Source organism: Cyprinus carpio, chromosome B9 (genome assembly GCF_018340385.1).
Source record: "Cyprinus carpio isolate SPL01 chromosome B9, ASM1834038v1, whole genome shotgun sequence".
Lineage (NCBI taxonomy): Eukaryota > Metazoa > Chordata > Actinopteri > Cypriniformes > Cyprinidae > Cyprinus > Cyprinus carpio.
In genome coordinates this window covers 7,062,510-7,088,909 of record NC_056605.1, presented here as the reverse complement: position 1 = coordinate 7,088,909, position 26,400 = coordinate 7,062,510, and the positions used below count along the sequence as shown (strand labels likewise).

General features: G+C 34.8%; 1 protein-coding gene across 1 annotated transcript in view; it reads left to right on the top strand.

The window, feature by feature from the left end:
* The window catches only part of vwa8 (von Willebrand factor A domain containing 8), an 88,945-nt gene that overhangs the window by 54,047 nt on the left and 8,498 nt on the right, over positions 1 to 26,400 (top strand). Inside the window, 11 exon segments of the mRNA XM_042730848.1 lie at positions 1,607 to 1,761; positions 3,528 to 3,678; positions 3,681 to 3,719; positions 3,808 to 3,889; positions 5,210 to 5,381; positions 15,328 to 15,368; positions 15,370 to 15,467; positions 15,603 to 15,759; positions 18,489 to 18,534; positions 21,074 to 21,086; positions 23,090 to 23,337. Coding sequence (XP_042586782.1) covers positions 1,607 to 1,761; positions 3,528 to 3,678; positions 3,681 to 3,719; positions 3,808 to 3,889; positions 5,210 to 5,381; positions 15,328 to 15,368; positions 15,370 to 15,467; positions 15,603 to 15,759; positions 18,489 to 18,534; positions 21,074 to 21,086; positions 23,090 to 23,337 — 1,202 coding nt within the window.

The window sequence follows — 26,400 nt, the reverse complement described above, 5'->3', positions numbered from 1 at the left end:
CTGCTTTCAATATTGATAATAATGATCATGTTTCTTGAGCAGAAAATCAGCATATTAGAATGATTTCTGAAGGATCGTGTCTCACTGAAGACTGGAGTAATGATGCTGAAAATTCATCTTTGCATCACAGGAATAAATTTAATTTGAAAATATATCAAATAGAAAATAGTCCTTTTCAATTGTAATAATATTTCACTATTACTGTTTTTACTGTATTTTTTTTAATATTAATGTTTTTTTTGTTTTTTGGGTGAAAAATGAAGGATTTGTCTTTATAAGAGTATTTTATGTATTTATTTATGTATTTTTATGTATTTATGGCAATGTATTAAAGCATATATCAAATAATTTGAATATCATGAAAAAAGTTCTTTTTTGTAACATTTCAAAAAGTGAAACTTTCATATATTCTAGATTCATTACTGGATTTTTTTGGAGCTCTAATCATCAACAAAAAAACTTTTGCAGTGTTTACATGTATTGAATTTAGAATGTATGAAAGTTTCACTTTTTGAAATAATTTACAAAAAAAAAAACCTTTCACAATATTCAAATTTTTTGAGATGCACCTGTGTGTGTGTGTGTGTGTGTGTGTGTATATATATATATATATATATATATATATATATATATATATATATATTATTAGTTAGTAAAACATCAAAATTAAAAGAAATAAACATTTGAAAAATATCAGTCTGTGTGTAAAAAAAAAAGTTCACTTTTTTAAATGGAATTGGTGAAATAAATCAACTTTTTGATGATATTCTAATTATATGACCAGCACCTGTATATATATATATCAAAGCTTATACATGACATGACATACTTAAACATGAATATGTTCTTATTTATTTTGTTTTTCATATGATGTGAGCTAGAAGCACAATTTTTGATCTAAAAAGATTAAAAATTAAGTTACTCATTATAAGTGTTTCTTAGCTAATATGAAAACAGAGTCAATACCTCATTTAGAGGAGAGCTGAAGCTCTCAAGGCCTGATGGATGATGCCAGTGAGTCCTGCACGCCTCATTTGATAGAAAGTAATGCCAGTTTGTTTTTGAAGTCCTAAAATAGCAGGTGAAATAAATTGCTGCCTCTGTTTATAAAGCCCATGAAATGCTGTTTATGGAAGATAAATATCTCCACAGCTCTATCTTCTGATGAAGTGCCCCTTGTCATTTCTCCTTCAGCACTTGTTCCTGGAGCATGAAGCGCAGAAAGACGCATAATAACTCATAGTATCAGTTATTGAGATGAATGTCGCTGTCATAAAGATAGACTAATGCCAGTACTTAGTGGGCATCGTACATCTAAAGTGTCAGACATGCTTCAGCGTTTGCTCTGAAAAATGAGCATGTTTTTGATGACATCAAAATTCCCATCAGCAGGATTGGGGTCTTTATCAAACCGAGTGTGACAGAATGTCACCAGAAGGTCTGAATAATGACCAATTAAACTGGGGTATAAAGATGTCACAGATGTAGAGTCATGGCAGAAATGTTCTGAAACCCGTTTATGGCTTTAGTGGTGAGGGACACATTATCATCTCTACAGGGGGTCATTTTAAAGTGAAGTGATGGTCTGACTGTCTTTGTGCTTCAGGGCTTGAAGCCACGGCTCCTCAGGAGGTATCGAATGAGCAGCTGCCCAGTGAGAACCTCAGCACTGCCCTGGGCCAGAAGATCATCTCTCCCAACCGCATCCTCTGTGACACTAACACCTATGCTAATGTTATCGTGGGCTTCCCAGACCTCATGGTGGGTAAGACATACGCTGTGGTAAAATATACTTTAATTCTATGAATCAATGATTTGATGCTTTTTTTTTTAACAAATCTGTTTATTTTTAAAGTGCATATTCACTTCGAAATTGTAATTTTTAGGGTGCATATGAAGTGCATATTCATTTTGAAATATTAATTTAGATTTTCTTTAATTTAAGGCCTTGAAATGTCTTAAGGTCTTAAATGTTTTATATGATAATTTAATTGATGTAATGGTATTAACAATTTTTACTAGTTGTAAGTAGCCTAATGTGAGGAATATTTTTGCATAGAATATTAATAAGTCTTTTATAATAATTTAAAAGGAAACCTTGCTAAGGTTGGTTAAAAGTTGTAAAATTATTACAGGGATCACACACACACACACACACACACACACACACACACACACACACACGTATTCAAGGTGTAAGGAAAATATTTAAAAAATTGTTATTATGGTAACACCAAAATGTTCTTTGAAATAATTATAAAACTGTAAGAATCAATATACAGTTTTATATATATATATATATGTGTGTGTGTGTGTGTGGTGGTGTGTTGTGTGCCTGTGTGTGTGTGTGTGTGTGTGTGTGTGTGTGTGTGTGTGTGTGTGTGTTGTGTGTATATATATATATATATATATATATATTTTGTGTATATATATATAGTTCAGGTCAAAAGTTTGGAAACATTACTATTTTTAATGTTTTTGAAAGAAGTCTCTTCTGCTCATCAAGCCTGCATTTATTTGATAAAAAAAAATACAGAAAAACAGTAACATTGTGAAATTTTATTACAACTTAAAATTAATAGTTTTCTATTTGAATATACTTTAAAAAAATAATTTATTCCTGTGATGCAAAGCTGAATTTTTCAGCATCATTACTCCAGCCTTCAGTGTCACATGTAACATCCAGTCTATCACATGATCATTTTAGAAATCATTCTAATATTCTGATTTTATTATGAGTGTTGGAAACAGTTTCTGCTGTCTAATATATTTGATGAACTAAAAGTTAAAAAGAACTGCATTTATTCAAAAGAAAAAAAATTCTAATAATATATATTCTAATAATATATTTTCTTTACTATCACTTTTTATCAATTTAACACATCCTTGCTGAATAAAAGTATTGATTTTATTTTAAAAAAAGAAAGAAAAAAAATTACTGACCCCAAATTACTGACCAGTAGTGTATATTGTTATTACAAATATTTATATTTTAAAAACATAGCTTCTTTTTTATTTTTTATTTTTTTTTACTTTTTATTCATCAAAGTATCCTAAAAAAGTATCACGTTCTGAAAAAATATTAAGCAGCAGAACTGTTTCCAACTTTGATAATGAACTCATCATATTAGAATGATTTCTAAAGGATCATGTGATAATGATCCTAAAAATTCAGCTTTGCATCACAGAAATAAATGATCATTTAAAGTAGAATAAATTTAAAAACAAATTATTTTAAATTGTAATAATATATCACAATATTACATTTTTTTCTGTATTTTTTAAAAATAATTTTTTTTAATTGTTGTTGTGTATAAGAAACTTCTTTCAAAATCATTAAAAATAGTAATGTTTCCAAACTTTTGACCTGTATATATATATATATATATATGTATGTATATGTATGTATATGTATATATATATATATATATATATATATATATGGCACGTGTTTTAAACTGTGGATTTTTTTTAATTATCATGGATTCTCTTGACCCCTATAACATGTTTTGTATTGTTTTCCACAGTCCCCTAACGAAGTGTGCAGCTTTACAAGATCTTCGCCCATAACAGAGGGTCGGGGATCTGATATGTTTTTTGGGTCAAGTAAGTGAACCGGGCCAGCAAAGAGGGTCAACTGTGTCTGTCTGTTAAGGGCTAATCAAGTGGTCCGAGCTCTGCCCCTTCACAAGTCCCACTGACTGAGATCTACCCCAAAGGTAAAGCACTGACACATTCATATACAAATGTATTATCAAATATAATGGTGCTTTAATTATGAGAATGATGGTATTGATTGACCAACAGATGTCACACCACCCATGACTGCTGCTCAGCTGGAAGTGACAGACCTGAACTCTAAAAAGCTCAAACACATTCCAGTGCCGAGGTACAGAGTCAGACTCTTTCATTAAACTGTAGCTCCCTCTTCTGTTCAGCTCAGTGTCAGTCAAAGCCTTTAGCTAGAGATCTTAAATGTAAAATGATGTAATGATATTAATATGATCTGCATTATTATATTATGTTGTAAGGAGCCTAATGTGATATTTTGTAATATTTGCAATATATTGTAATATTTTTGCGTAAATTATATTTTGACAGTGATGTTTATAGAATATTAAGGAATATTATTTTCATACAAAAGAAGGTGTTCTTTTACCAGTTAATAAACAAAAATGAGCCAGAACTAGTTTGCAAGATGCGGAATTGTGTAATGCATATTGCATTCTGTTTAAAGTAATAGTTCAAAATCTGCTGAAATGTACTCACCATCAGGCCATCCAAGATATAGATGAGTTTGTTTCTTCATCAGAACAGATTTGGAGAAATTTAGCCTTACATCACTTGCTCACCAATAGATCATCTGCAGTGAATGGGTGCCATCAGAATGAGAGTCCAAAAACATCACAATAATCCAAATGGCTCCAGCCCATCAATTAACAGCTAAAAAATAGTCCTCTACCCATAATATTTCTTTCTCAAGTGAGAAGTCGTCTCGCCTGAATCAGGAGAGAAACATGCACAGATCAAGCATACAAGTTGAAAACTGTCCAAAACAGTTCCAAACAAATATGTTGATGGTTTTTAATAAGAGATGACAACAGGAGATATGGAGGAAGCATTTTTATGGATTATGGACTTATGGATATTTTGGTGAAAGCAACTGTTTAAATCTTTTAATAATAGATTTGTTTCTTACAAACAGGCAGCTTTTTGCTTGAGAAGACATTTACTGATGGACTGGAGTCGTGTGGATTATTGTGATGTTTTTATCAGCTGTTTGGACTCTCGTTCTGACGGCACCCATTCACTGCAGAGCATCCACTGGTGAGCAAGTGATGTAATGCAAATTGTAATGTAATGTAAATTTCTCCAAATCTGTTCTGATACAAAAACAAACTCATCTATATCTTCGATGACCAGATGGCGAGTACATTTCATCAAATTTTCATTTTTGGGTGAATTATTCCTTTAAATTTTTACCTGATTTCCTGACTTTGTGCTCTGGCTTCTGACACATCTGCATTTTTGTACTTTGGCTTCTGACACTTTAACACCTTATAGCCCTAATATGTTAATCTGACACTGATGATTTTGTTTAATTTTATTTTTGTTGTTTTAAAAATGTCTTTAAAAGGTCTTACATTTATCTTCATGTACGGCAGCTGAATGTCTTCCAGTGGCCCTGATCAATGTCTGATGTGTTCAGGAGCAGCTCAATGTCTCCATACACTGTGTGGATCTCAAAGGTCTCAGACACAGATGTAGTGATGGCTCCTTGGGGCTCTGAGAGGCTGTGGGAAACAGGCCTGGACAACCTGCAGCGCTCTCTGCTGGAGTGGAGGATCATGATCGGAGCAGAGGATGGCAGGCCAATCCAGGTACGACTTTCAGGCTGAATTTCACAAACAAATGAAGAGCACGTCTGAGTCATATTTCACCCTAAAAAGTTAAAATAATACAAAAGTAAAAAAAATAAATTATATGTTGCTTAAAAATAAAGTGTTTTTGGGGTACTGGGGGTGGGGGGGGGCTTCACTGTTTTTTTTTTTTTTTTTCTGTCTTTTTTGTGTTGTTGTTGTTTGTTTATTTGTTTGTTTTGCTGTTTTTGTTTGGTTTTTATATTTTGTTTTTGCTCTTTGTTTTGCTTTTTTTTTTTGCTTTGCTTTGCTGTGTTTTGTTTTGTTTTGTTTTGTTTTGCTGTAGGTTTTTGTTTGTTTGTTTGTTTTCAAATTCCTTTTGGTGCATCCTTTGCTGCAGGAATTAAACATTTTTGGTCCTGAAACGCAGAACTCTCTTGGGCAGTCCAAAATGTACAGTTCTATTTCTTACCACATGGGGGCAGACTTATATAAGAAATGTGTTATTATTTTATTTATTTATGTTGGTAAGGTTGTAAAATTGCTAAATAAGAAAGTTTATAGTGTAGTGAAATAATATTAAGAAAATATTCGTTTTGTATCCAAAAAGAATCCAATTTAAGGTTTTTTTTTTTTTTTTTTTTTTTAGTGTGACTACATCTTTGTGCACTCAGCGTTTTTGTTTGGTGAGATATTTCTTGGCAGATTCTGCTCTGTATTGAGTATTGTAAGACTTTAGGAATCAGTTGTCTGCAGTATTACTGACAATGTTCATACACATACTTCAGATAAAATGCATAAGACAAAGATTTCTGTTTGTTTCATACTGAAGTCTGTTCTCTCCACACTTGTTGTTAGGTTATTTTGCCATTCTGAAGCTTGTTTGGACACACATGCTGCTAATACACGGAGTATTTTCAGTGGGAGGCTCGCTCATGGCAGCGCTCCCGTTCTGCGCCGTGAATGAATGAAAAATAAGTATTGGTTTGAGACTGGTTGTTTATTGGTTGCTCTATATACATGTCACATCTGTGGACTGAGGGTTACTAAAAATTACCAGACATTTATACATCTGTGGTTGCTAGTGTTTCTTCCATCAAAAATAGCACCAAACAAGTTAATCTGTTGGCGTCCATACTTGTTCTTCACAACCATGAGACTCTAATCTTGCTTTAAAAGTGCCTCCTGTATTGTATATTCACAGAAAAGCCATTTAGCGATACACTCCAGCATTTAAATGTGGTTGTGTTGCTCTCAACACTTTGTGGAATGTATATGTGGCCTAAATATCTAAATCATAATATTGACTGGTTTGGTATGTGTTTGAAGTGTGTGTTTGTCTAAGAATTCACACACTTCCTGTTCTTTCATACAGGTGCACAAAGAGCCTGTTAACCGTCAGGTCATTCTGCACCTCACTGGCTCTCTTTAAGCACACTTACACCAGCCTCCTTATTTTTACATCAAATATTTGCCCAAATGGTTGCATTCTTGAACTTTCAGTGCAGCTCTGTGAATAGCATATGTAAGTTTGTTCAGTTGAGTATGGCTCATGTGAGAGTGTTCACTGGTTTGCCGCACTGAAGGAGGGTGAAGTGATAAACAACAAGGAAAGAAAAACAGGGTTCATTACTAATATTATAAGATGAAGGTTTATCATGACGCTCAAGACTGTGTTATCATGCTGATGGTCTAACGGCCACAGTGTCTTGGATCCGCCCTCCAGCTCACCCCAGTCTCCACATCACACACAAACAAACACAATTTCTCCATCACTCTGCTTCTACAGATACAGTCCTCACAGGAGATCCCACACACTTAATTAAGTGGATTTTTTTTTAATTTAACACTGAACCTTTAAATAAAGGGGAGAAAGCAAGTTGTTGGGGTTTTTTTTTTTCTTTTGATGTGTAATTTAAAGCAGTTTAACATACTGTAAGGCTGTAACATAACAAAACGTGAAAAAAAAAAATTATTGAATACTTCTGCAGATTATTAAAATGTTCCTTACACGAAGAAAAAAATGGTTATTTTGAGAACTTTAAACTGAAAGTTTCTTCCATGAACCCACAATGTTCATTTTTTGGAAGCTGTATTTTAAAAGATTGTGGTGACTCCAGGGTTTTTATTTCGGTTCAGGTTTGGCCGATTCTAAGTGCTAAAGATGTCCTTTCATGTATTTGGCCTGGTCTTCCAATGTGAGATCTTCTCTGTTAAAACTGTTACTGTAGAGAGTGATGGAAACATTCCTGTCTCCGTCTGGCAGGATTCCTCCTCAGGATCTGTGCCATCTCCTCATTCTCTCAGTCTGTCGGCCGTCTCGTTCCTCTGCTCTCCCTTTGCTCCTTTATCTCTCCCTCCATCACAGCGCTCATATTTTCTGCTCTCTCACACAGTTTCATTCAGCCTCAGTCGGAGGCCTTTTGTGCAGCATTCTTGTTCCCAGAAGAGATGAGCTCTCTGTGAGTTAGCTAGTGTTGTTTTTCCTCCTCCCTCTGTGCATTAATCAGCTCATGCATCACCCACAACTCCCCAATTCTCTTTACTTGAGTTACGAGAAGCTCTTTGACCATGAATCAGTTTCTCCTGCTGATGTGGCGGCCGTCACACGTCCAAACATAACCAAAGGGCTGAAGCTGGCAAATGCATGGCTTTCAGTTACATTACATTAAGACATCCTGTGAAACATCCCATTCCTCTCAGCTTGTTAATTGAAAGCACATTGTAAACATCAGACAGGATACGCTCATTACATGAAGTTAACCTCATCAGTACACATTGTCTGTGGAGCACAGCAGTGAGTGCCCACTTTTTCCAGCAGCAGCAAAAGTATTTGTCCCATCATTTTCTTCATAGGCCTCTTAAATATATTTGATAAAGATTCTGAGCAATAACATATCAAACCAACCAACTCCAAGATAAACAATCACTGACTTGGAGCAAAATGTATTTAAAATGTAAAACTTTTTTAATTAACTACAGTACTTATCCCATAAAGGATGATGTGATTGGATCATATACAACAGGGAAATATATTAAAATAATGCCTGTAAGTGTAAAAATATTTTGTTTATTGAATATAATTATTCCAAGTATATTAAATTAAAATATATATTTGTGCTTTAAAAAAAAAAAAATGACGTACAGAGAAAGATACCATTTCTGGGCTCAGAAATTTTACATATTATCATTAAAAATCTATTTCTCTGTGGATTTTTACTTCTAGGGAATTAGGGAATCAATATAAATGACCTAATAAAGTGGGGTTACAGACAAACTCTAATGCCATTCAAAAGTTTTAGGCCAGTATTATTAATTATTTTTTTTATTTATTTATTCGTTTATTCATTTATTCATTCATTCTTTTATTCCAGGGATGCATTAAATTGATGTAACAGTAAAGACTTTTACATTGTTACAAAATATTTCTGTTTCAAATATATGTTCTTCTTTCTATTCATCAGAGAATCAAAAATTATATATCATGGTTTCAACAACAATATTAAGCAGCATAACTGTTTTAAGTGAAGTTTTCGACATTACAGTTGTTTACAGAAGTAAAGTTTTCAACATTAATAATAACATGAAATGTTATAAAGAATGATTTCATTGAAGTAATGATGCTGAAAATCCGGCTTTGCATCACAAAAATAAATGCCATATAAGTATATTCAAATAAATATGTTATTTTAAAATGCACAGTAATAATAATTCACAATATTACTCTTTTAACAGTTTTGTTTCAAAAATATTACAAAACTCTTCCCAACGCCAGACTTTGGAAGGGTGATGTAACTCTGTTCCACAGCAGGTTTTTTGATAGATGTTTGTTGCTGTGATTGTATGAAGGTGAATCTGTGAACATCTGTTCACACCTGGTCTACACAAATCATGTCGCTACAAATAAACTGAACCCCAGACGTTCAGTGTAAACAGCGTAATATATCTTCTAAACTTTTGAAAGAGACTATTATGACTTCATACAGAGTTGTCAATCATCTTGCTTCGATATCTGAGAACAGCACATCACAACTTTCCATAATTAAACGGTCTGGATTAGAGTGAACGTCTGTGATTTTTTTTTTCCACTCTTGTGTCAGATATTTGGAATTTTGTTTTTGTACCTGTACAATGTGTATGTACCATATGTCTGTAGGCAGTGTGTTCCTGTGGACTAGATTAGATGACATGACATGTGCACCACGATGCAATGGGGCTCAGTACAGTCATGCAGGCAATGTCTGACCCTGACGTCAATGCCGCTCGCTGATCCTGCTCCATACATGTCCGTCTGTCTGTATTTATAACGTGATCTGTGTAGCATCGGTGATGCAGGATAAAGATATGATATGTGTCTGACTGGAAATAAGTGGACGCTTTGACTCACCCCTTACACACACATCACAAACCACATACTCACAAAGAGAGAGACTCTATTTCAACTAGAAATATCCATGATCTAATACTGTCTGAAATCTGAGACAGTGTTACACATTATTAGAGACAAACATTTTTAATTATTTAATTAAATGTATGTAATTTAGAATTAAAAGGAATGTGTTAATGCAGGATTTGTTTAAGGGAGTATTCACCCCAAAATTAAAATTCTGTCATCATTTACTCTCCCTCAAGTTGTTCCAGACATGTATGACTTACTTTCTTCTGTTAAACAACAATGAAGATATAATTTGGAGAATAAATATAGTAATATTATATAATATAGATATTCATAATTTTCAGAAATGCGAGATGTAACCTTAGAATTGTAAGGGAAAAATTAGAATTGTGAGACAACTCTAAATTCTTTTTCATTTGCATTATTTATTTATTTTTTTACAATTCTCAGAGTTTGGAGTTTATATATTACAATTTTGTTTTACGCCAAAATTGTGAGATAAAAAGTCAGAATGATGAAATGAAATGAAAATTAATTAAAAAAAAAAAAATTAAAAAAAAATGGAGTCTGTACATTATGTGATTCAGGCTTAATTAAATGCAAAAGTTTAATACTCCATGTTAAATGTCTAGAAGAAAGAAAAAAAAAAAACACCTGACCAGAATGTCTGAAGAATATCAATACAGTGCTATACAAGCACAGTAATTAGCACAGAAGTCTTAAAGGGACAGTGGAAAAAAACAGATTGTTTAATTGTAATGGTCAGAGAGTAAATAAATAATGAATATTTTTGGTGCACCCTTCATTAATGTTATAAGTCAAATAAAATAAAATGCTACAAAAGTATAAAACGTATGCATTCAGAACTGTCTGTAGATTGGAGTGTTAAGATTAGATGTGGATCACCATGTAAGGTGTGTGTGTGTGATATGTATGTGTTTGCATGAGGTATGATATACAGTGTAACAGGAGCTGGTCGTGATCGGCAGTCACCTCATGATGCTGGTGCCTCTGTGTCATTTCTGTAGCACAGACCGTGTCATCACCTCAGTCTGACCAGGCCCAATTTGACCAGTTTTATGTAGTCTGTGGAATTTAAGTAACTCAGTAAATGAAGGACGCAATGGCACAGCTTTCTTTACAATCACTGCTTGAATTTACAGCAGGATTTTACTGCTTTTGACACACTCTAACATTTAAAGACCCACCTCCTCTCCTGATCTTAGCTCCTGTCTTAAATTTGAATTTAGGTTATATGGCATGATTTCAAGGCAAGAGAGAACTTGTCAGAGGGGTTTGCTTTGCAAAATATGAAGCAGAGTTTAGTGTTTTATGATTGCAGCACAATGTCACAACTTTAATTATTTAATTAACTAATGTGTGTTCATAAGTGTGTGTGTGTGTGTGTGTGTCTTGACTATATTAAAGCCGCTTCAATTTTAGGACTAAACATTTAAAAAAATAAAAATAAATTACCATGAGCAGATTAAATTTTCTAATTTTAAATTTTTGTTTAGTTTAAGTTGAAGAACTAAAATTACTGAAACTAAAACTGAAATAAAAAATAACTAAATAAATGTATTAAAATATTTTTTTAAAATTTCAAATTATTAATAAATACTAAGGTACTACAGTGATACTAAAATAAGACTGGTTGGGATGCCAACCTTTCTAATAAAAAATAATAATAATAATAATAATTTTGGATTTTTGCCACCTGAATGACTGAATATACTTATGCAAGTATTGTTAGTGACAGAAGGAATATGAATAAGAAAGAATTATCATCAGTAAATAATTTTATGCAGTGATACTGATTATATGCTATACATTTTAAATGTTATAAATCATGTTTTTCAGTGTAACATTTACGTATGTCATTGTCTGTTGATGTAACATTGTTTTTGCTTTTTTTAAATGATAGCATTCACTATTTTTGTGGAAGAATTCTGTAAGATAGATGAAAAACCTTCTTTGAATAATGCACAGTTTACTTGATTTGCCATAAAGTTCTGCAGTCACTCCACAAAATCCTACAGTAAAATTATAGTGATTTTAAAACTGTCCAATCTAACTATTCGGCCCCGAAACAGTTCCATCATATTCTTGATCTACTGTACAGCAGTTCTCCTGAGATCTAGTTGTTGTCATATATCTGCAGCGTGTAAAGCAGGATTGTGAAACCGTGAGATCAAATGAAAACTTGGCGCTGATGTAATGAAGGGGTTTGTGGGCTTGCTGGGTCTCCTGTGGTCAGCGGCTAGTACAGCGTGTCTGACTGCATTGTCCTGCTCTCTGTGTGGGTCTCCTGCTAAACGCAGTGGCCTCTCAGCAACCAGGTCGGGACATTTCATTTCAGAAACAACCTCAAAACACGGGCATTCTTCACATTCCAGCTCGGGCTCCTGCTCTGCCCACTGGGCGGCTAGAAACGGCAGTGTGGCGCTGCTCCAAGACAGAGACCAGTACCCCTGTCTGGATTCAGACACACACACCAACAGACTGACTTTCTATATGTGTTCAAACTAAAGGCAGCTGCTGCCTTACCGCACAAACAGTCAATTACTAGTCAGCATATGCTTTTATAATCACATTAGCTGCTAGCCGTAATTGTTCTACATTAGGTGAAATTGGATAAAAAGCTTAAATTAGAGGCTTGCCCTAGTTAGCAATGATGACCTGTTTGCTTTGATGTGATGTCTATCTATCTATCTATCTATCTATCTATCTATCTATCTATCTATCTATCTATCTATCTATCTATCTATCTATCTATCTATCTATCTATCTATCTATCTATCTATCTCTTTGTGTCTACTGTTTGTCTGTCTGTCTGTCTGTCTGTCCGTCCGTCTGTCTGTCTGTCCGTCTATCTATCTATCTATCTATTGTTCGTCTGTCTATCTGTCTATCTATCTATCTATCTATCTATCTATCTATCTATCTATCTATCTATCTATCTATCTATCTATCTATCTATCTATCTATCTATCTTTTGTATCTATTGTTTGTCTGTCTGTCTGTCTGTCTGTCCGTCTACCTATCTATCTATCTATTGTTCGTCTGTCTGTCTATCTATCTATCTATCTATCTATTGTTCGTCTGTCTGTCTGTCTATCTATCTATCTATCTATCTATCTATCTATCTATCTATCTATCTATCTATTGTTCGTCTGTCTGTCTATCTATCTATCTATCTATCTATCTATCTATCTATCTATCTGTCTGTCTATCTATCTATCTATCTATCTATCTATCTATCTATCTATCTATCTATCTATTGTTCGTCTGTCTGTCTATCTATCTATCTATCTATCTATCTATCTATCTATCTATCTATCTATCTATTGTTCGTCTGTCTGTCTATCTATCTATCTATCTATCTATCTATCTATTGTTCGTCTGTCTGTCTATCTATCTATCTATCTATCTATCTATCTATCTATCTATTGTTCGTCTGTCTGTCTGTAATGTCAGTAGGGTTTTGTGATAGTGTGCATGTGTCTCATCTTTGTGCTGTTAAATCCTGGCTAATCTGATGCCACGTTGCACGCACACAAATCTCCTTATCATAAACAGGACTGTCACTGATCCTCCGTAGAAATGGGAAGCAACATCTTTCCCACCACTGTCCCTGCGCTACCCCTTCTTCAGAGTAAACACAGGAAAAACATCAAATCTCAGAATGCAATCATTTGGAAGTGTATACAGAGCACAAGTCTTGTACAGACATCTAAAATCATTTATCATTCATCAACTATCTGTAGTCTTCAACTGCATCTTGCTGGTGTGGCGTACATGTTGTTGCCAAACGTAGTTAATCTCTCTATCGGCCACGTTCATCCTGAGCATCTGTAAGCCATCTCTCTCTCTCTACACACACACAGAAATGATGAATGTGCATGACCTCATATCAGATTGAGGCATATGTGTGTGTGGGTGTCACAAGTGCTTTAAGTACAATCTCACACTCACAGAAAACCTCTACAGTTTCTTAACGACCTGTATTAAAAGAGCAGTCACACACGCATAAACAATGACTCAGACATACAGTAGCATGCACACCAGATCAGTCTGAAACGATGTTATGTCTTTGAATATTTAGACTGGAGGAAATCCAGAATTAAAATGAGAATGCTGACTCTCATGATCTTTATCACTGGGTTCTTGTGATCTCTCTGATCTATTTAAAAGGGAAAGCTGATGGACAATGGAACACAAAAGGAGATGTTTTGACCACAATATGAACTGCCTTTGCATAGAAAGGTCCAATTATCTGTTATTTTCACAAGATTTCACAAAGTCATGAGGGTCTAGATTGCTCTCTATTATATAATGTCCTGTTTTTACTTCTCCGTTTCTGCATTTTGCAATCTGCAATTTGGTTTAAAAATAATAATATCAAAGGCATGCAGTTTTGGAATGTCATGAGAGTGACTGATTAAAGTTAAAAGCATTTAAAGGTTAATTCTTGCAGCATGATAATTTTTGTGCATTTTCACACAGGGCAAATCTTTCCTCTGCTTGTTCCAAATGCTCTGTTTACTTCAAGTATTCCTTTAATATGACTTGGCAAAAACATTTCTACTCATCCCCTACAAGTGTGCTTCCTTTCACTGTGCGGTTTAAAACAGGAAGTGTCATAAAAAGCTCAGTGACTTCATGTTCATTGACCTTACGTGACCTTGCCTAGTTAAAACATGCAGGATCGTTGTATAATAAGAAATGGCCTTTATATTAATAGGAGGCAAAGGAACGTTTGGGAACACTAAAGTGTCTGTTCCCTTACAGTCCAGCTGTGCTGCTATCTCTCCCGAAGACACAATCACACTTCAAAGTGCTGCTCTCGCAACAACTAGGAAGCCTTCATAGGAAGTTCTAGCAGTAATGTTCAGACTGTATTTGCACACAGCAGGGGCTGTAAAGGAGTGTGTGGAGGTCATGAGAAAGCCACAACCCTCTGGATTGGTGCGTGGGTATTAAAGAGAGGCCCAGTGTTTTATGATATTAATGGGCTGTGTGAAGGAAGATCACAGAAGTGAGAGAATACCACTAAATAGATGAGGAGACCGGCTTCAGAGAGCTTCAAGTCTTTAGAAGACATACACACAGATCACACTTTAAAATCTGTTGTGATATCCAGTGGCGTAACACAAATCTGTGAGGTGCCCTATTAAACATAAGATGGGGTCTTGCTCACAAGCAGTGATGTCTCATGTGATAGTTATCTATTATTTTGCATTTTTGTGCTCCATTAAGATTTTTACTTTCCATCGTTCTGGATTTCTATCATTTAAAATAAACAAACTTTGGCATTGTCAGTCAGTTTGTGACTTTTTTTCCTGCCAGCTCTCTGCATGATTCATTGTTTCCTGCAATTGTGATTCCAGAACAAATACATTTTTGACATTAAAAAGTCAGTGTAAGCATACCTTTTCCTTGTAAGTGGGACTTCCTTTGCAGTCATCATTTGACTAAATATGTGTCTCGTTTTCCACTTAGCAAAAAGAGTGAATGTTCAGATAATATTTCAACAAAGATCTGTTTTTTGAAAGCATCTTTTTGTTTCAGATCACCATTTAGAGAGACAGTAGACAAGATGTCAGCTACCCCAAAGACTGACCCCAGAAATGCCCCTCATGTAGGGGGGAACCAGTGGGCTGGAGGCACAGGGACAGTAAATCACATCCCATTGCACTGTGTATCGAAAGGTTTACAGTTATTGTGCACAGACCCTGATCAATATCAGCACACAGGCTGTTTTTTGCATTTGCTTCCATCATTCATCAAAAAAAAAATATAACACTTATATAGGAACTCAGCATAGTGTCTATATGTTTGTGTAGGTGGCAGAGATACAGCGGGTCTTGGAGGGAAAGGAGGCCCATACCGTCTGGACGCCGGACACAAAGTTTACCAGATTTCTCAGGCGGAGAAAGACGCTGTGCCAGATGAGGTGAAGAGAGCTGCACGGGAGATGGCCGAGAAGGCTTTTAAGCAGAGGTACACACATCTGTCTCTCTCATTCATCACTCACTCAGTTGAAACCAGCACAGGTTTCTCCAGAAAGCCTACACTTGACCCAGTGTGACCTTTACCCTCTGCTCTGAGTGCTTGTTAATCTCTCCAGATATTCTGCAGTGCTCTGTCAATGAAGCTCACAGTCTGTGCTTGTGAAAGCGTATGACTATATTCATGTGCGAGGCTCGGTTTTATAATGTACTGAGCTGCCCGAGTATGCAGTACATGCATTAGTAATGCATATGTCCTTTGATGGAAAGGCAATCCCATAATGCACTGCATTGAGCTGCAGTGAAAAAAAAAAATAGTTAGTATAGTTATAGTATTTAAAATATATATATATATATATATATAGTTATAGTATTTAAAATAGTTATTATAGTTATAGTATTTAAAATTAGTGACAAAAACACACTACATAACTAAAATAAAAATAGAAAATATCTTATTAAAAAAATAATAATAATAATACATTAACATAAAAACTACAACAGTGTCTCAATGATCCAAGATGGCAAATGAAGTGAGATATTGATTGAAATAATTTTGTATTAAAATTCAACATTAATTGCCATACGCAACACATTTTAATTCCATAATATGACATCTGAGTAAAACAGAGCATTGTTTGGAAAAGTTGGGTTTTTTAAGCATCGAGAGCCTATTGGATCATGAAAAGTGATGTTAAATGCCCGAATGAATATGTGTTTGCTAAAACAATAGTTTTTGGCTATTTAAGTTAACATGATCCAATAACCACATGGCCTAAGTGACGCTAGAGGAAATGGAAAGTCGTTGCACGTCAGCCATTTTTGGAATAGCATACGCTGATTCATTCACAATAAGACAATCAACCTGCATTAAGTGCAGTACTATGCTTTAAAAAAGACCGGAGATACTATGAGTGGCTCATAAAAACAGCATGTTCCTGATCAGAGAATGGACACTACAGAGCCGCAGAGCTCTTCAGCGGGCCCAGATATCTCAAATATGCAGCCTATGAATGCTGCGATTCACTACGCTGCATGAAGCAAGTGAAGGAAGCCTCTGTTTGGCCCAAAGCTGCACAAACACACAATTATAGATTTAATGTGATGCATATTTGTTAGTCATACATAAATGAAACGGTCATATTTCTGTAACCAACTTTGTTTACAATAACCATAGTTATGATCTATAAATCCAATTTGTTTTAATCTCATACACAGCCTACTCCACAGCTACCCGTGTTTTTATAGTTCATACTTAATATGTTTTTACAATGAACAGATTTTGACTAAATCTAAGCCATTTAAGTGAATGCATTTTTTTGATATTATTATTTAATGTAGTCAAACAAATGATAATTTTTTATTATAAAATGTGGAGTAGTGATGTTTTTTGTTAATATTTTTGGTGTGTCCTTTGCTTTTCTTGTTCTTTTGAAATTAAATGGTTTTTACTAAAGTTACTAAAAACAACTTTTTCACTTCTGAGAGTTAGAGAGAGGACAGAAAACTCTCACATAGATTTTCAGAAATATGCTCAGATCCAGATCAGGCACTTCAACTTTAGTTATGACTTGACACAGAATTATAACTTGATTTAACAAAATGTAGCTATTGCAAACTTGCAAACTTTGATCAAATTCATTACTAATACCTCTGATGTCACATCCTGGAGGATGATCTCATTAAGGGAATGTCTTTTGTTAACTGAGAGCATATTGCTAAATACCAACATTGGCAATTAAAAGATTGTAATGTCCTAAACTATTATAATACTGTAAAATACTACCAAAGTAATGAAATTTGTTTGATATCCTTTACAAATTGTGTGTTCTTTTCTATGCGTAGTGTTAAGACGGGCTCATGAAATGCATGGCAGGATGGGTGGATGTTTGTTTGTAGTGCTGTTGAATTCTTTTACTCTCGGATGGCGTTTGTTCACTTTGTGCTGCACATTGTTGTGATCTGCATGCTCTCCGTCACGTTCACAATATTTCAATCTCAGCTGACATGGCTTGTGTCAGGGGTTTCCACAGGAAGAGGAACTTTATCTACCTTTTTTGCAAGTATGTGCTGCACCCCAAAAACTTTACTTTGTAATAATAATCTTTCAATTTAGCTTAGCTACAGAGTTGTCGAAAAGTTTTTTTGTGATTTCCGTTTTTTTTTTTTTTTTTTTTTTTTTTTTTGTTAGATCATCAAACAATTTTTTTATATTACACAAAGATAACCCGAGTAAATACAAAATGCAGTTTTGAAATAATGATTTCATTTATTAAGGGGAAAAAGCTGTCCAAACCTACAAATAAAAAAGTTAAATATATCTTGTTTTGAGGCGATATAGATATTTTTGGCATGAAAAAAAGACTACTATATAGTCATTAGAAACTATTTTCTCTATTTCTGTTGTGAAAGTGTAGCAGTGAGTTGGTCAGTCGAGTGAAGCAGAGCACTTTTTTACTCTCAATGGCCGCAGGGCCACGCTGGCCAGCTCTCTCTCTCTCTGCTCTGTGGACAGGTTTGGAATTCAGGAGAAAATAGCAGCAGCAGTCTGTCCTCTCTCCAATAGCACTGTGCAAAGAATGTGAGCTTCAGAGGCCAGACAGGAAACCCACAGCCTGTGCTTGTGTGAGAAAGAGAAGCACAGCAGGAAGAAGGAGAGCGATGATACCACGAGCGACAAGAGAGCGCTCCTTACGTGTTGCATTATCTTTTGTTGCACAGAAACAATCACTTCTGTGACATTTTTGCTCCAGGTGCTGATGGAGAGGTGAGGGATGATTTCTTTTGAAAGGAAACACAGTGTCACAGTATTTTGAGATAGGGCTTCAGATCACGCTGTCTGGTCTGATCTCACGCCTGATAGTGTCGGTGTATGAGTGCACCTGAGCTCTGTGGGCCGCTACGGTCTAGACGCTCTTCACACTCTGTTTCCTCCTCATGACATCAAACGCATCTCTGTAACACACACACACATTCATGCAGGCACATCCTGGGTCTGAGCAGAAGAGCAGGATTAACTGTAGAATCCGTTTAGGGATTATTGTCTTTACCCCACCTGTGCATCAAATGACTGAGGGAGTCTCACAAAACCTGTCAGGAACATGGTCCAACCATGTCTCACCACAAAATAAATAAATTAAAATTAAATTAAATTAAATGAAATAAAATAAAATAAAATAAAATAAAATAAAATAAAATAAAATTAAATAAAATGTTTGTAAGGTTTGACATAGCAGCGCTGGCTTAGCCAGTCCTTAAGGTTTGGTTTGATGGTACTATTATCTTTGCCAACCAGTTGATGACAGATGGATTTTTAAGGAAACCTATTAGAAAACAGTCATTGTATTTGCAGTTCTGGCACAGATTGCAAATTTCACCTTAAGACAAAACAATAAAGTAATCAAATGTATGGGCTTTTTAATTTTATTTGTTTGTTTATTTAGTTAGTTTGCAGTTTTCACATTTTAAAACAATTGAACACAACCCCTTCTAATCTCATTATTTTAATGCAAAAAGTAATTTAAAAAGTAAAAAATAAAATGATGTAATACATATTATAGGGTGACCAGACATCCCGTGATTTTCCTGGGACAGTCCAGTATTTCAGCTTTATTTTTAGTGTACTGACTTATTTTGAAAAAGTCATGTTTTGTTCCGTATTTCAAAATTTCTTTAGACTGGGTGATCAGAGCGAGTAGTAGAAGTGTTCTGTCACGCAAGAACAGACTAATCAGAGGTAACTAATCTTGTCGAAGAACAAAATTACCGTAAAAATCACAATTCGTTATCGATTAACATGCAGCAAGTGGATGGGGGATAGATAGACGGAATCACGCTGACACACACACACACACACAGAAGCGCTCTCTCAGCTGCGTGTGATCCCAGTTCTGCACCTTAATTGTTAAATACACACACAGCTGTCAAAATGTCCATCGTGTGGAGTATATCACATAAATACAGTCATATATGTGTCAGTATATTACATTTATTCGGTCTTAACGGGACAGCAGCCTAATTAAATACCTGTCTGTCTCATTAATGTTAATCAAACAACAAAATGTTAAATAAAGGATGCATGTTAAACCTACTGTATTAGAAAAATGAGTTTATTTAATATTTAATGTGTATTTATTGTATTTGTCTTATGGTTTGTAATTTGCTTCTGTATTCTCTATGTATGTAGGATATATATATATATATATATATATATATATATATATATATATATATATATATTCATATATATATTCATAAGTAACATACTAAAGAAGAAAACATGCTTAATTGACATTTTATAAAAAAAAAAGTTACAGGGCCCACTAGGACTTAATAGTAGTTAAATTAATAAATTATTATTAATATTAAAATAAAAAAAAATAAGTGATCAGAATCTAAAATAAAATGCTTTTTGTCATAATTACTATATATATATATATATATATATATATATATATATATATATATATATATATATATATATATATATATATATATATATATATATATATATATATATATATAATTTCTTTAATATATATATATATATATATATATATATATAATTTCTTTAATAGTTACTGTTAATATAAATATTGTGTTGGACAACTAGAGGTCAAAAGATTTGAGAACCACTGAAATAAGCTTTGGTTTCTTTATTATTTCTTTATTTTTATTGAATTATGAATTGGACATGTTATCTTGACATTGGTGCAGAAATCCTCTTGGGTGACTAGTGACCCGGCAGAGCTCTTTACCCCACACTGATGAGTCTCACTGGGCTTTGAGCACCTGGGTGTGTGTTGTGTGTGTGGGTGGGTGGGTGGGTGCTGGTCGTGGAGCTGTAGGGACTTGCCCCAAGAGAAATGTTTATCCTACATCTCCTACTCTCAAGTGTGCGTTATTCTCTATCTTGACAGCTGTACTTAATGTGTGACTAAACAGAACCTGTGTCGATCAATGTCCTCTGAAATCCTCCTGCCCCAGAACACTCCTTAAAAGCTTACTACACATTGTTCACAAGTTTAAACACCTCAGGGAAAGAACCTAAATGAAGAGAGATTTTCTGAAGAAAATGTTAGTAGCTCTCATCTGTACAAAACTCACAGCCACAATGCTAGAAGAATATAAATGTGAGGTAACTAGGGTGGCTGCTAAGTGGTTGCTTAATAAGGCATATGATTTTGAAGAATTTTTAACTATTAAATAAATTTTTATTTTTACTGGTGCTTTACTCTGTACAGTTTGTAAATTGTGAAGATTGTGTTTTTTGTTTTTAAGTGTGATGTTTTTTTTTTTTGTTTAAGGGTTTTGAGAAGAGTGAGTATGATGCCACCACGTACGAGCGTTTCTGAGGAGCGGTCAGGCGACAGGTCCAGTCGCTCCGCATCATCCTGGACAGTCTGCAGGTGAACACCTCTAGTAGTCCCGCTTCAGCAGGGTCCAGCGATTCCCAAACATTTTCATGCTAGGACTCACCTAGGGAGGCTTTTATTTTTTCTCAATTTTAGTGAAATTTATATAAACTTATTTACTTTTCAGTTTAATTGCATTATGATAAGGCTTACAATATCATTCAAAATTTGGGTTCTTCAAGATTTTAATGGTTTTGAAAGAAGTCTCTTGTGCTTACCAAGGCTGCATTTATTTGACCAAAAGTACAGTAAAAACAGTGAAATTTAACAATATAAAATAACTGTTTTATATTTGAATATATTGTAAAATGTAATTTATTTCTGTGATGGTAAAGCTGAATTTTCAACATTGTTATTCCAGTCTTCAGTGTCACATGATCCTTCAGAAATCATTCTAAAATACTGATTTGCCGCTCAAGAAACTTTTCATATTCTAAATGTTGGAAACACTTATGCTATATATACTCAATATTTTTGTGGTAACATTAACGGTAATACTTTTTTCAGAAGTCCTTGCTGAATAAATGTATGATTTTTATATATATATATATATATATATATATATATATATATATATATATATATATATATATATATATACATCTATATATTAGTGCTGTCAATCAATTAAAAAAATTGACTAATCACATTTTTTCTAAAAGTAACCATGATTAATCCCACCTAACATTAAAGTTTTTAATTATACTTTTATATTGCAATAATTTCACATTCAATCTTCAAATTAACGTAGAAACGATATAAAGACAGTATTTTTTTATATTTGTTTAGTGCCATATTTTTATGACTGAAGGTGAGTACCACTGATACCAACTGATCTCTATGAATTTTTTTCAGAATATTTAACCACTGACTATAACTTTAACATTTATTAGACTTTAAAAAATAACTTTTAATTTAAGTGAACTTAAAACAATCTTCACATAAACCCATTATAATAAATGTCATATATAGCTACCTGTGCCCTTCAGCAAGAAAATATGGCCTAATTTAATAAATTCTAAATGAAATAAAGATTTAATCATGTAATAAAGACAGAGGTTATTGATTTCCTCTTTAATTTTCTTCTTTGATTAACAGACATTGCAGCAGCTGGATATTAGGATATTTTGACTGCTACTACTTTAAGAGCTGCTGCTGCTGAACCTGAAACAGATCTGACACTGCTTTAAATGTGACTCATAAATAATAAATACATGCACAGTTTTAAGGCAGCTTTAATCAACGTTTTTGTAACTTTATGACTTAACTGACGACATAACTACAGCATTGCATACTCGTGGTTTAATTTGGGTTTGAATATAATACAGCGCTGGGTTTGATATATAATACAGTATTAAGAGTCATTGGCTTGCCGATTAGTCTCAGTGAGTGTTCGTGCAAGCTCTAGTGTGCAGTGCACCACACAGAAGCTTTTCTTTCAGCTTTCCAGCCAACTCACAGGAGTCAAGACATCCTGTGACTCCAAGCGTGTGTTGTTATTATTATTAGGCGCCCAGCCTGATTAGTCTGTCGATATTTACCCAGACAGCCGTCATTCTGTATGGAGGGATGTCCGGTAGCATGCCTGATCTTTTTTGTTTGGGTGTGGGTGGACAGAGCGCTGGAACACGGGTGGAGTTTCTCAGAAAATGCTGATTGAAGACCAGCCGTTTTCCCCGTCCATGTTGTACAAAGCGCGCAGCGGCGGCTCGATCTGATCTGAGATCTGTGTGCGCTCTGAGCCGAGTGCTCTTGGGGATTCCCTGTGCTGTGTGAACAGAGCGCCGGCTCCAGCCGCTGGGAGGATCGGGTTCCTCTTTGGCAGCCCGTGTGAGGAGCTCTGCTCAAAGACAGATGTGTTTATGTGAAAACACGGTGACAAGGATTATCTCTGTCTGTCTTTCACAGTCCGCTCCTCTAAATCAGCGCTATCTCCTTTCACCTACGATAGCACTGTAAAGAAAGCTGGCAGCCACACAGGCCTGTGTGTGGTCCAGATGAGCGCACTGGCATCGCTCTGCACAGGTTCTGTCCTGAGAAGAACTTCACCTCCACCTCACCCTGAGCCTCTGTTCTCCGCTTGGGCTTTTCCAGATAGTAATTTGACCAATGCCTATTCATTTGCTGCTGTAAAGATGCCGACACATACATTCAGAGTCAGAGGTTTGGAAACATCTACACATTCTGTATTATTTTCAACATCTTGGAGTAATTGTAGAGTTTTCAACCAACTTCGTGAGGTCCATCTTGGGATGCTTTTTAAACACTATTGAGACACTTTTGGACAATCATTGACCGCTTTTCCTTTTCTGTCCATTTTCCAACCGTTTTTGAAATAAAATACAATAAAATAATAAAAATATTTATAAATATTCAGTTTTATAACTAAGAAAAAAAATGTAAATTTGGGGGAAGAAGGTTTAAACGCTATTGATGTTCACATGTTTGTTCACACTTAGTAACTGCTCTTCCTTTTCTATCCAGTTTCCAACTTCAAAAATAATTATTTTTCCCAAAATAAATACAAATTTAAACATTTATTTATGAATATATTTTTTTTTTTTTTTTTTTTTTTTTTTACACATTTACTATTTAACACACTATTCAAATGTGTGCTTATTGGCTGCATTATATATTATGGGAGGGAAAAAAATAATGTGCAAGTATATTTTTTTTTTTATTTTATTTTATTTTTTGTTATGAAAGGTTCATATTTTGGTTTTGGGAGTCCCCAACAACAGGTTGACATGCATGCAAGATTACCTTACTTGCTCAAGACTCCCAAATGATTTGTTTAATGATTCATTTTTCCAAACCCCTCCTTTGAGTGACGCTGATCTGCGGTGATTGGTCCGATTGGTCTCATTTTCATTTCATCATGCCTGACTGATAAAGCAGCGTTTGTGAGCACAGTGCTGCTTTGTGTACAGCGTTACCGGGGAAACCACTCCAAAAGCGGCACCTAGTGGCAAAGAATGAATTTGCATTTTCATTCAGACGAAAAGACCAACAAGTGGGCAGTAATATGCTAATGTTTTATGTTGACGTCAACATGAAACAGCTTCGGATTTGTGTTAAAATCGACTCGTTTCAATGATTCAGAGTCGACTCTTTCTTTTGAGAGACAATAACTTTATACACGGTGCACTTTGCAGGATGTTTTCATTCACTTAGAGCTCTGTTACACACTGCATGAAAGGTTATTTTAGAAAATCCATAATAGGGGCACTTTAAGATAATGAGAAATATAAGTGTAGTCAAGTTTGTCTAAACTTTTGAATGTATGATGAACAAAGAAGCACAGAAAAAAAAACATAAACAGCTCCTCCATCTTCAAAGGAATGTATATGAAAGCTTTAAAAGGAGAGCAAAACAGCACATTTGTAGCGGTGCCTTTACTCTGTAATCACTGCTCATCATGGCATATGTTTTTCCACAGCTGACTCTCCTGAACGTTCACAAACCTCCCTGACAGATACGTGTTTGCGGCAGGTCGTGCTGTAGTGTGTGGTGTATATGCACTCACAGGAACTCTGCTGAGACACATGCATTGTTTACAATGTTATACTTAGAGTTAGGTGTTTTTCAGAAGTTTCCAAACATAAAACAAAAAAAGTATTTTGGTTGAGATTAAAACAAGGGATGCACAATATAACCACTACCATATTTGCAGATTTTTAGAAGCTAATTGTGCATGCTCATTTCCACTATTTTTACATTAAAGGGGAGAGGGGGCCATATGATGCGATTTCAAGTTTTCCTTTCTCTTTGGAGTGTTACAAGCTCTTGGTGCATAAAGAAGATCTGTAAAGTTGCAAAGACTCGAGTCTCAAATCCAAAGAGATATTCTTTATAAATGTTAAGAGTCAACCACACCCCCCTAAAACGCCTTGTTTAAACATGCATCACAGTATGGTGAGGGGTGTAACATTTCTGTCACATGCTTGAGGAATTCAGCCAATCACAACGCACTGGATAGCTGGCCAATCTGAGCACACCTCGCTTTTCAGAACGATGAGCTTTGTAAAAATCGACACATTTCAGAAGGCGGGACATAGAGGAGAAACAATAATGTACATTATGTGGAAAATAAGTTTTTTTTTTTTTTTTTTTTTACCTTAAACCACATAAACACATTTCATTATACCAAATACACAAAATAATGTTCTTTTTAGCAACATCATATGACCCCTTTAAGGGGAGACTAGTGGAAAGAAAACATCCAAAAGATACTGTTAAGTGTTTCTTTTATGGCTCTTTATCTATTTGTGTAAATAGATTTCAATTACAATACATATTTTTAAAGGCCGTTTTCTCAAAATGAATTATTTTCTCCTACACTGAGCCATAAATCTCCACTTCAGTAGCACTTACACACACTAAACTTTAGATTTTTATTCCTGTCTATATCCTGAAGGTTTTTACAGAGGGATTTGTTCATATATAATTTGCTTGATTATACATAGCATTTTATTGCCCCAAAAATTGTGAAAATATAGTGTTTTCTGTCCATTCTAAGCATTTTCTGAATTATGGAGTGATAAAAATGAGCCCTGGTGTGCTGTGTTTGTTTGTGGGCAGGTTATGCTGTAACATAGTCCGGTCTTTCATCATTCAAGTCTAAAATCCGTTTAAGTAATGGCTGCATTTGTGTGGAAATGGAGCATTAGAGCTCTTTCTCGCACAGACTTGTGATGGGACACAGAATAGAGCAGATGATCTCATCCATTCAGTCAGTCCCTGGAGTGCCATCTTCCTCTGTTTCTTCAGCTCATGTCTCTTTATTACTTCACACTTCTGTCTGAAACTTTTGCGAGAGCATATTCTTTCCTCACTACCTGCATAATAATAATGGGTGTAAGGCGTGTGTATGTCTGTGACTGTGTCTGGATCTGTGTGTGTTCACATGTTTGTGTATGTGTGTGTGTGTGTGTGTGTGTGTGTGTGTGTGTGTGTGTGTGTGTGTGAAACCAGCAGTGACATGTTGCTCATTGTTCTGAGTTGATCAGAACTGACATGATCTCCTTGATCTGGATGCTCACTCATATAATGACAGCCACATGTGGAAGTGCTTCTATGGGTGTTTGTTGATTTCTGGATCCATGTTTGAAGCAGAGGAGGTCAAGGACCTGCTGGGGGTCGTGGTCATGACTGAGATATGCATGCTAGCTCACAATTCAGTTTGGAAAATTCAAATATTTTGTATATTACTTGTATTC